The sequence below is a fragment of the Carettochelys insculpta genome, chromosome 17 (assembly GCF_033958435.1).
Source record: "Carettochelys insculpta isolate YL-2023 chromosome 17, ASM3395843v1, whole genome shotgun sequence".
In the NCBI taxonomy this organism is placed as follows: Eukaryota; Metazoa; Chordata; order Testudines; family Carettochelyidae; genus Carettochelys; species Carettochelys insculpta.
In genome coordinates this window covers 21864623-21876496 of record NC_134153.1, presented here as the reverse complement: position 1 = coordinate 21876496, position 11874 = coordinate 21864623, and the positions used below count along the sequence as shown (strand labels likewise).

The window sequence follows — 11874 nt, the reverse complement described above, 5'->3', positions numbered from 1 at the left end:
ATTTGATGAGACCTGGCTGGGTATAGCAAATTGGGTGTTTTCAGCTTCAGTAGCTACACCCCAGCTGTTCTTTATTGTATTTATAGTAATTATTCTCCACAGTCAACTGACAACACAAAGGTTTCCTAGCGATGCTTCAGACACTATGTGAACTGCATAAACCAGCCATTGAATGCAGCAGGCAGAACTACTACAGCAGTTCTAACTGTGAGGGGAAGACCATGAGGGCAGCACAAAAGAAGCTATTGTTTATTTTGTGCTCCTTTCAGAATGACTTGCATTAAGATATGAAATCAATTTCCAGGACATAAACAGACTGAACAAAGATCCCTTAGTTTTCTCCAGAATCAATTACAGTGGCATTAGCAACTATTTTAAAATTAATCTAGTTTTTAACGTCTTTCTTTATTTAACTGCTTACTAATATTAGCATTTGTCCATTGTAGTGATCTGGACCTGTCTTACAAGCTGAACAGTTTTTTTGGAGCAACAAATTATTCAGTAGCTTTGTGTGTGATAACAACGACTAGTCCTGTGGCAACTTATAGACAGATTTTTTGGATACATCTGATGAAGTGGGTCTTTGCCCATGAAAGCTTATTCTCCAGAAAATCTGCTAGTCTATAAGATGCCACAGGACTTCTCGTTGTTTTTGCAGATACGGTCTAACATGGCTACCTCTCCAATGTTTGTGTGTGACAGGTGCCTGTGGAGTGGGAAAAGTGAGTACTTGCCGGATTGTCGAAGGCAGTAGAAATACTATCAACGAGGGCTGTCAATCAACACGTGGTAATGCCTGCGATGAACTCAGGGCAGAATTATTGCAATAAAAAAAAATGAACATGTTAATCACAGGCCTTAACGCACATTAGTTGACAGCAGGGGCTGGTCGGTGGGCTTCTTGCCCCAGCCGCGAGGCTGCCAGAATTCCCGCAGCTCGGCTCTGTGTTTGTGAGGCTGCCGGAGGGAGTCCGTGCCCCAGCCAGCTCTCAGCAGTGGAGTTGCAGGGGTCCTCTGTGCTGGGGCTGCAAGGCTCCTCCAGCTCAGCTAGGGCCCCACAGCTGTGGGGATGCTGGCTGAGATGGGTGCCATAGCCTGGCTTCTGCCAGCAGGCCTCCTGGGGGGATCTGACTGTGGCTGGGCTCCTCACAGTAGGGCTCCCCAACCCCAGCCAGCACTGTATGGGGGGGCTCCTGACCAGGCTCCCTGCCCTGGGGCTGCCCTTGGGGTCCCCAGAACAGGCTGCCAGCAGGGCTCCCTGCCACCAGCAGGGCTCCACTGTGCCAGGTACAGCTGGAGCTCTGTGGTCAAAGTGGTCTCTGGTGCAGCAACGTCCATTGTGCTGCCAAAGGCGGGATGGTGCCAGATGAGAGAGTGCCGGATGTGGGAGTTTCAACCTGTGTTAGGAAATAGGGGCACACATATTCTTATTACTGTTTACCAGCACCATTCATCACAACTAATTTTTTAATAGCTTGCCAGTCCTACTATCAACTGGTTGCAGTGATGACAAAGGAACTAGTCCTGCAGCCTACACTCATGTGAATAGCTTCTGTGCTACTTTCTATATTTGCCTCCTGTAAATTAAAGCACTAAAGACAAATTAGTTCCATTAGCTGCACAGAGTAACTGAGGCTAGGTCTACACTAAACCATAAAGTTGATTGTAGATACACAATTTTAGCTACGGCACTTGCATAGCTTAGAATCGACTTATTTACAATCAACTTACCTCCGATGTACTTACCTGGTTGTCCTCATAGAGGAAAGTCAATGGGAGAAACTCTCCAGCTGACCTCCCTTACTCCTCATGATACTGAGGAGTACAGGGGTCGACTGCCGACCCAGATAGCTCGATTTTGCGCTTCCCTACTAGGTGCCAAAATTGAACCCCAGAAAACCGACCCTGCCCACGTTGATCTTCCACATAGTGAAGATGTGCCCTCAGTAGCAGCTGCAGGAGTAGACCCAAAATAAACAAGGAGTTACATTACCAGACCCAAGGCATGCTGTCAAACAGGGACCATGAGCAAAATAAAGCATAAACAAGTAGTAATAACACCCTTCTGTAAGTACGACTCTTCTCTCGCTTAAGTGAGCTAAAGCGGGTACAGTAAACTCTTTCATAGTGGCAGCCCTGGAACCAGGAGGTTGCCCGCTATTCAGAGATTCTGGAGGTATACCTAGCAATGCATAACACTAAAGAAAAATAAGATTAGCTATTAAGAAAAAAACAAAAATACATGCAGAGTATTTACCAACAACAGTAGTATTGTACACCGTAAACATGCATTTATGTGTATTTACCTTCACTTTACTGTACTTACGGAAAATGTAAATTTACTTAGGATTAAAACGCTGGTTAGGTAAGAGTTCCAGATGTTAGACTGCTGGAGCTGAAAGAGTTTACCGTATAGGGTTGTTTCTCTTTCTGTAGGTGTATAAGCAGATATCTTAATGCCCATGCAAAAAATGCATAGCTAAATCTAGACGTACATAAAAGTTACAGCAGAGGATAAGAACATAAGAACGGCCATACTGGGTCAGACCAAAGGTCCATCTAGCCCAGTATCCAGTCTGCCAACAGTAGCCAATGCCTGATGCCCCAGAGGAGGTGAACCGAAGACAATGATCAAGCGATTTGTCTCCTGCCATCCATCTCCCACCTTCAACAAAAGGCTAGGCACCATACCTTACCTCTTGCTAATAGCCATCTATGGACCTAACCTCCAAATATTTATTGAGCTCTTTTTTAAACTCTGTTTTAAGCTGCGTCTACACGAGCCGGCTTCTTCGAAGTAGCCGCGCCAACTTCGAAATAGCACCCGCCACGTCTACACATGGCGAGCGCTATTTCGAAGTTGAAATCGACGTAAGGTGGTGAGACGTCGAAGTCGCTATCCCCATCAGGAGATGGGAATAGCGCCCTACTTCGACGTTGAACGTCGAAGTAGGGCATGTGTAGACGATCCGCGTCCCGCAACATCGAAATAGCGGGGTCTGCCATGGCGGCCATCAGCTGAGGGGTTGAGAGACGCTCTCTCCAGCCCCTGAGCTCTATGGTCGCCACGTGCAGCAGCCCCTTAAAGCTCCCCGCCCCCTGCGTTCCTGTGCAGGAAGCTGAGAGCGCGTGAAGGCAGCAGCGTTGCCACGCGATCAGCCTGCACGTTCCTCAGCAGCCCCAACCCACCACCCTGCACTGATGGCTGCTAGCCAGCCCCCCAAGCGCCACCAGGGCAACCCCCCAAGGGGAGCCAGGGCTCCCAAGCTGGCAGCCAGCCAGGGAAGAGGCAGCGGGGCCCCTCCTGGACGGAGGCTGAGATCCGGGACCTGCTGGGGCTCTGGGGCGAGGAGGAGGTGCTCCAGGTAATGGGGAGCAAGAGGCGGAATGCGGATGCATTCGCTTGGCTGGCCGAGGGCCTGGCTGCCCAGGGTCACCCTGCCCACACTCCTGACCATGTCAGGAGTAAGGTTAAGGAGCTGCGGCAGGGTTATGCCCGGGTCCGGGATGCGGCCAGCCGATCTGGGGCCGCCCCCGCCACTTGCCCCTTTTACAGGGAGCTCAGGGCCATCCTGGGCCCCCGGTACACCTCCTCCCTGCCAGCCACTCTTGACACCTCGGCCGACGAGCCCCAGCAGGCCCCAGAGACGGAGTCCGCCCCGGAGGCAAGCCCTGCACCCCAGGGGGCCCCCCAGGAGCCCACCCCTGGGTTGCCGGAGGAGGAGGAGGGGGACTCCTCCAGCAACAGCGGGGGGGAACTCCGGATCACCATCCCATCCCGGAGCTCCAGCAGGGCGTCCACCCAGTGGGTGTGCCCCGACCATGGGAGCGGACCGTCAGGTATGTACACCCCCGGTGCACACCCCCCGGGGTTGAGGGGCGGGGACAAGAGACATGACCAGGGCCCTCCACATGCCCAGATGACCATGGCCCCAAGGACAGCAGTGGCATGTCCCTCAGAAGAGTGCATCAGCCCCTGCCCCCCCAGCACAACAGTGCTATGCCCCATCCCTGGGGATGGGGGGAGCGGAACCCAGGGTCCCCCGGGGGTGGGGGTGGGACACCCATCAGCAGCAGCAGCATCTCTCGGGGATGCGGATGAGGATGGGGAACCAGCAGCAGAGGGGTGGGGGGACAAGGGCCACGGGTCGGGGCCCCACTAATGGCTGTCTCCACTCTTCTCCCCCCCGTGTTCCACAGCTGCACCATCGGAGGGCCTGGAGAGCACCGGCGAGGTGTCCGTGGTCCCGGAGAGCCCACCGGGGCCATCCCAGCAGGTCAGCCCCTTGGCGGTGTACCGACCAGCCCCAGGACGGGGCAAACGGCAGAGCCACCAGAGGACGGCCATGGACCCCCAGCTGCTCGCAACCCTCCAGCATCAGCTGGAGGTGTCGGAGCGGCGCCTGCAGGTGGAGGAGCGGCGGCTGGAGCTCCAAGAGCGAGCGCTGGCCTGGCGCCAGGAGGCTTGGGGGGCCTTCATGCAGACCTTCGAGCGCATAGCGGAACACCTGGCCCCCCATGCCGCACTGCCCGCTGCTCCAACCGCCGCTCCGACCACCGTCCCTCCACCGTCCGCCACCCTGGGGCCTGCCGCCGAGGGGGACCTGGGGCCTGCGGACACCGGCCGGCCGTATTTGCCAGTTCACCCAGCCTCCACCCAGCCTCAGACAGGGCTCCGGCTGAGGCAAGGGTCGCGCCCTCCAACCCCGGGCCCCGGACATCAGGGGTGCGGGGCCGAGGACGTGGGCCCCCCCTCCTTTGTACATATCCCCCATTTGTATATAGTTTGTGTTGGACCCCCTGTTCTGTTCTGCTACCTGCCCCCCCCATGTAAATAGTTCCCCCCTTTTTTATATATATATATATATATATATATATAAAATTATTCATAAGAGTTTGCACTGTTTGGTTTCAAACAACATGTCCATTTATGTGCAAGAAAAGTGGGGGGGCTTGGGCTCTTGGGTGCTCTGTGGTGTGGGCATGGGGGCATGGAGTGTTGTGGAGGATGGGGGGGTGCAGTGGGTGGCCTGCCAGCGTTCACCCCGCAGCCTGGTCAAAATGGGCCCGCAGGGCCTCCCGGACCCGGATCCCCTCGGGGTCGACCTGGCGACTGGGGGCAGCAGGCGGCTGCATGTTGGCCCTCCCAGCCTCCACAGCCCAGCCCTGGAAGACGGCTTCTCCCTTGCTCTCCACCAGGTTGTGGAGTGCGCTGCATGTGCCCACAACCTGGGGGATGTTGGTGAGGCCTGCATCCAGGCGGGTGAGGAGACACCTCCAGCGCCCTTTGAGGCGGCCGAAAGTCCGCTCGACTACCTGGTGCGCATGGTTCAACCACGTGTTGAACCGCTCCTGGCTGGCTGTGAGATGGCCCGTGTAAGGGTGCATGAGCCAGGGCCGGAGGGGGTACGCCGCGTCTGTGATGACGCAGAGAGGCATGGTGGTGTCCCCCACAGGGATCTCCCACTGGAGGATGTAGGTCCCCGCCTCCAGTCGGCAGCACAGGCCCGAATTTCTGAATACCTGGGCGTCGTGGTGCTGCCAGGCCAGCCAACATAAATGTCCAGGAAGCGGCCCCGGCTGTCCACCAAGACCTGGAGGACCACCGAATGGTATCCCTTCCTGTTGAGGAAGCGTCCTCCGCTGTGCTCCGGGGCACGGATGGGGATATGGGTCCCATCCAGAGCCCCAAAGCAATTTGGGAAGCCCAAGCTGGCAAACCCCACAATGGCAGCATCCGGGTCCCCAAGCTGCATGAGCCTGTGGAGGAGCAGGGCATTGATTGCGTGAACGACCTGCAGGGGAAGGACATGAGAGAGCACCAGTGAGGGGTGTGCAGGGTGTGTCTGGCCCTCCACCCCAGGGCCCCCCACAGGCTCCCCCTGCCCCAGGTCCTCTTACCTTCATGAGGACAGCCCCGACAGTGGCCTTGCCCACGCCAAACTGCTGCCCTTCGGATCGGTAGCTGTCTGGAGTGGCCAGCTTCCAGACAGTGATGCTGATCTGTTTCTCGATGGTGAGGGCACGTCGCATGGAGGTGTCCTGGTGCCGTAAGGCAGGGGTGAGTCACTGGCAGAGCTCCAGGAACGTCTGCCAGCTCATCCGGAAATTCTGGAGCCAGCGGTCGTTGTCCCACTCGCCGAGCACCAGCCGCTCCCACCAGTCCGTGCTCGTGGGGTAGCTCCACAGCCGGCGGCGTGTGTGGCGGGGGTGGGGTCGGAGGGCAGCAAGGTCTGGGGCTCTTCCTTATCCCCTGGGGGCAGCTCCTCTTCCACGAATAAAAGGTGATCAGCTGCCTCCTGCATAGCACTGAGCAGGGCAAGCACTGCTCCTGCAGGGGCGGGTATGTGGACCTCTGGCTGCTGCTGCTGCTGGGGGTCCATACTGCTTCGACGGGGTGTGCGTGTTTGTGGCTCTGCAGACCACGTGCTGTGCAGGCTGAGTGTGTCTGGGAGGGGCCCTTTAAGGGAGTGGCTTGCTGTTGCCCCGGAAGTGCTAGTCCCCCCTGTGACCCTGTCTGCAGCTGTTCCTGGCGCCCTTATTTCGATGTGGGCCGCTTTGGTGTGTAGACGCTCCCCTGCAGCACCTGCTTTGATGTACTGCTGCCCAACGTCGACATTGAAAGTCGACAGCACTAGCCCTGGAGGACGTGTAGACGTTATTCATCAAAATAGCTTATTTTGATTTCGCTACATCGAAATAAGCTATTTCAATGTAGCATCCCCGTGTAGACGTAGCTTTAGAGTCCTGGCCTTCACAGCGTCCTCTGGTAAGGAGTTCCACAGGTTGACTGTGCGCTGTGTGAAGAAAAACTTTCTTTTATTAGTTTTGAACCTGCTACCCATTAATTTCATTTGGTGTCCTCTAGTTCTTATATTATGGGAACAAGTAAATAACTTTTCTGTCTTCACTTTCTCCAGACCATTCATGATTTTATATACCTCTATCATATTGCCCCTCAGTCTCCTCTTTTCTAGACTGAAAAGTCCCAGTCCCTCTAGCCTCTCCTCATATGGGACCCATTCCAAACCCTTAATCATTTTAGTTGCCCTTTTCTGAACCTTTTCTAACACCAATATATCTTTTTTGAGGTGAGGAGACCTCCAGGACAGGATAGCTGTAGGAAGGCTATGAGGCAGATCTGAAATGCTATTTTCTTCCTCTACTCTATAGGCATGTTGTATAGTCTCTGAAAAATGAGACTTCCAGACTTTTCCTAAACTTTCCCCATGCTTAATGTTTAATACTTCCTTCCTAGCATTACCAGTTGGGCAAAGGGGAGGGTCTTGCTCACGTATCTAAAACAATTGTGACCCCTTGTGGTCAGATGCTGCCATGTCGCTTCAGATCTCAAACGTGTTTGATCTTGCAAGCAAAGCAGGTCTGGGTCTGGATGCAAGACCTGTAAGAAGAAGCTAAGCAGTGCAGGAAGCATCAGAGGTCTGCTTGCTGAATCGTTGTTGAACCCGTGTACCATGGGGATGCTAAGGAGCATGCTGCTGCCAAAGGTCCTATCATTTGACTGAGGCTTTTACCACTTTGCGTAATTAAAGATTTCTTCTGACAACCCGGCTGTCCTGCCAACTGCCAACTTGGGAATCAGCCCAAAATGTTCCCTGTTTATGGGAGTCTTCTTCAACTTCTAAGCTCCATGCAGTGTTACTGTGGGTTGGGTAAGCAGCTATATGCCACTCCAAAGGTGGCCACATTTCAGTGGCAGAGGCATTCAACTACCCTGATGGAGCATACAGTGCTGAGCACTGACTCTTCTGTATGAACAGACTGCAAAGTGCTTTAGTACCTCAGAGGAAAGGAACTCTAGAAATGCAGTAGTAATACTGTTAGAAATAAGAACAAGTTTGTATTCCTGTGAGCATCTCAGGGGGACATTGAGCATTGTACCCAGTAATGGGTTTGGCCACATTTCAGGGAAGGGTACTTTATGTGTGCTCCATTTTAAGGCATGGGTGGCATTTCCTGTTAAGTAGCATTCACACATAGCTGACTAGCTCTCATGATAATTACTAGATTTTTTTTAATATATTTATAGGCAGCTGGTACACATACAAATAAAGGTCCTTCAAATTAACTTGACCTGCATTACAGAAGATTAATACAGCACCTCAAAATGCACGACCACAGAGAAGCTGTGTTACCAACGCAGCCAGCATCCCACATCTTAATCTTGGTCAGGAACAGGGTGTAAGACTTGAGTTGTAGGCCCAGGGAAGCAGACTATTCAAAGTAATTTGCCAGGACCCCAGGCCCCTGCTGAGGTGAATGTGGCCAGGCCTCCAGGAAGTGTCACTGTAGTGACTAGTAGCTGCTCTGGGCTTCCTCCAGGACAGGTGCTGGAAAAGGCTCAGTAGGAGGCAGCCACAGATACAGGCAATGAGTGAAGAGGAGGGCATGGAGGTCGTCATGTGCCCCACAGAATTTAACTGCTGAAGTCAGATACCCTCACTCTGCCTCCTCCCTGCCCCTCACTTGCCCTCCCCTGCACAGCATGAGTCACTTCCAGCCACAGAGTTGTTGACAGTATTCTCTGAACACAAGCAAGGCCCAGTTGGCATCATGCACCCCAAAAAGGCAGGCCAGGCAACCTGGGGATGTGGCACCTGCTGCCAACATGCGCTGCACCGGCTCATTGCCCAGAAGGTACAGTGCAGACAGCACTGCGTGAACTCTGCTAGCCCCCACCAAAAGCAACATCCCATCACTGCCCAGGCAAATGGCTTCTCTGGGGCTCTGTGCCTGCACTCCCACCACACACCTGTGTCTGCAATAGCCAGAAACTGGCCCAAAGAGGTGAGGGGAGATGCTGCTTCAAAGCTGTACCTTCCTCATGCTTTTAGTGCCACTGTTATTCCTTTGTGTCTGCAGGGGTCGCAGCCTGACTAGACTGGAGGCATTGCAAACAGAAAGCACCAATGACCCCACCTCCTGTCTCACTCACCCCAGTATGCCTGAAGAGTAGCTCCACTGATGCTAATGGAATGAGGCTGCTGCAAGTGAGAGGCTCCTCAGACCCCATGTTTCTCCACTGGATTCACACATAAAACAACAGGATGGCACATTCATTAATGCATTTTATTTAGGCTTCCTAATCTTGAAGATGTCGTCTCATCACCCAGTGTGTTCCACGTGGACTCAGTTTAGTTCGCTGGTTTCTGCGTGACGCCTTTGAACACCTTCCTAGAGCTGTGCTGTGCTCAATGCTGTTTTCACAACTGCTGCTGCGATTAAAGAGGGACAATTGGCTCTAATGGATAAATTACCCTGTATGCTCTCAGAGCTGACACTGTATCTTTTCAGTAACTCAAGGGTAATAGAGAAAGCGGAGTCAGGCTGTTAGCTGGTGTAAATCAGCTAGTTCCATCCCCATCATTGGGGCTATGCCGGTTTACACTAGCCAGGAATGTGCTCTGGTTGAGCCCAAGATCTGTATGAGTACAAGGATTCCCTCAAAGCACCACATCAAACTTCTTCTCTTTCAACCCCTCCATTTCAAACACTGATCTTTAATTAAATACGTCAGTCTTACGCAAACAAAATACAAGCGTTTGGATAAAACGGTGATTCAAATTATGCTCAGTTTGCAAATCCTTTCATTGAAAGTACCCAAACAATCAGAAAAAAGAATCAAACTCTGTTCTGCAAAAACATGAACATTCCTCTGCGAACAGTCTACTGATGTATGACTCAGCAGTACCATCATGAGCAGGTAAACCTCAAAGCCTCAATTAAAGGAAGTTCACCAATTTAAGACTAGCCACATATACCACTGGTGGTGATTCCCTGATAGCCACAGCATCGCACCAGGAGGGAATATGGCTGCAGATCTCCCAGCTTTTCAGTACAACAGCGTGTGTGAAAATTGTTGTCTTGGGTTTTAAACTATCTCCCACATTCATGAGTGGGTTTGAGAACTATTGCCAAACTCCCAATGGGGAGCAACACACCAAATTCTGGCCAGGCTCAGTCAGTGTCTCCTGAATCATTCTTTCTTAAGAAGCTGAAGAAATAGTCTTCATACTCCATGACACAATTACTTGTGAAATGCTAATGAACCCTTGACTCCCAATGAGTGTCCTGGCATCATAAGGCTCAAGCATGACTCCCACTGCACCTGATTATGATACCCTGACTCAAGTTGAGTAGCGCCACATATGGTCCCACTGATTTCACCCCTGGGAGTAAGGATAACATCCAGCATGAGTATCAGAAACTAGCTCACTGACATTAACAACAAAGCTCCCAAGTTTTCGCCAGGAGTGGCATCTGCCTGGGAAATATTAGAGCCTGAGGTGATCATCCATTTAACACCTGCTACTGCTAGACAAAGTTTTCTAAAATTGTTTGATAGGTATCTGTAGGTGAGGACACATCTCTTCCAAGACATCCCCCCAAATAAATCTGTCGTGACAATGAATAATATTTTAAAAATAAAATAAAATAAACAGAAAGTCCTGTGCAACGTGAGCAGCAATACGGCCTTTGTCCTGTGCATACACTCCAGTGGTTTCAGTGCTCTGGTCCTAAGTGAGTGAGTCCCACCTGGCTTTGTTCATATTTTGTTTAGCGAGCTGAGAGTGACGTTCTTCACATCTGGCAAGAGGGATGTGATGTTTTCTGTGTGGATGTTGGCCCATGCAGGGAAGGTGCCTAGCTGAAAGATGCTCTTGGCCCAGGTGTTCATAGCCAAGCTAAGCAGCAGAACTCCCATCAGATTCATGAGCAACCCAGTTCTTGCCTGGGAAAGAAACGCAGCTGTATTATTCCTTGGGTTTAGCCTGGAAATCCTGAGCATGTGAAGCAAGGAATCCTGCTGGGGCGGGGGGAGTCTGACTGCGCATGAATGAACATAACCACAAAGAGGGCTTAATTTACATCTCAAGCCAGGGTCCCCACTCCCAAAAGCTGACTGAGGTCCTGATCCATCAAAGCCCTTTCGCAGCTAGATAATGTTAAGCATATGAGTAATCAAAGGAATTGTTCTCACGCTCAACAAGTGCTCAAAGACATTGTTGAATTGCGGACAGATCCTACACCAGTGGCATAAATAGAAGTTTAGCCACCATTGATGCAGGATCAGGGCCTGAGAGACAGAGTACACACTGGGTAACAAGCTGACCTGTCAACATGAACTGGTGCAAACTGCGTCTCTAAAATTTCACAGTAAGTTAAAGGGGATGTGATTAAGGATGACAGAATCCAAACAGAGCCCTAAAAATCACATGAATCTTTCGATCGCTGACGTTCCTCTTTAACCACTTTTGGCACCAGCCCTTCGCCCTTTGGCTCGTTTGCTGAAAGACTGTCCAGGCAGCTAGATTCTCAGGGTTTTCAATAGAAAAAGAATGAATGTCGTGCATTCAGCAGCCACTGCTGCAGAGCCTTAACACAGAGCTGAGTATGGCACGTACAAGAACATGGTAAAATTTGCTGAACAAGAGATGGGCATGGGATGGCACAGGAGGCCCAACCCTGTATTAATGAGAGCTGCTGGATGGGCACCAAGGCCAGAAAGGAAGGCGAGTTGCTAAAGCGCCTCATTAGCACAACAAGGGTCATGCCTAAGCCCCTGTATATTCTCTGCCCACACTCCTGCCTTTCATCAGTTTAACTGTTAAGCTGTTTTTGTGACTCGGTGAGCAAGTGTGCAAGGGTATCCTGTGGTTCGGCCCCTAAAGGGGTACAACTAGCACAGGGTGCAACCTGACTTGCCCCACGTGTACCCCTTGTTCGTGCTGCTGCCACAGCACCATGACCTTGTGCAACAAGGGCACGGGATTAGGAATCAAGCAGAGATGACAGTTAGGTACTACCGCGGCCGCTGGTACAGGCTCGTACACAGCCATCAATAACGCACTG

At 52.0% G+C, this 11874-nt stretch overlaps 1 protein-coding gene across 6 annotated transcripts in view; it reads right to left on the bottom strand.

The window, feature by feature from the left end:
* Window positions 1-9071: 9071 nt before the first annotated feature.
* The window catches only part of SLC13A3 (solute carrier family 13 member 3), a 48378-nt gene continuing 45575 nt past the window's right edge, over window positions 9072-11874 (bottom strand). For 4 of the 6 annotated variants that reach the window (XM_075011326.1, XM_075011333.1, XM_075011328.1 and 1 more), the window contains one exon: window positions 9072-10753. In XM_075011326.1, coding sequence (XP_074867427.1) covers window positions 10568-10753 — 186 coding nt within the window. In that variant the 3' untranslated portion in view covers window positions 9072-10567. The remainder of the gene's footprint in view (window positions 10754-11874) is intronic. The other 2 variants (XM_075011327.1, XM_075011332.1) reach the window with 2 other exon arrangements.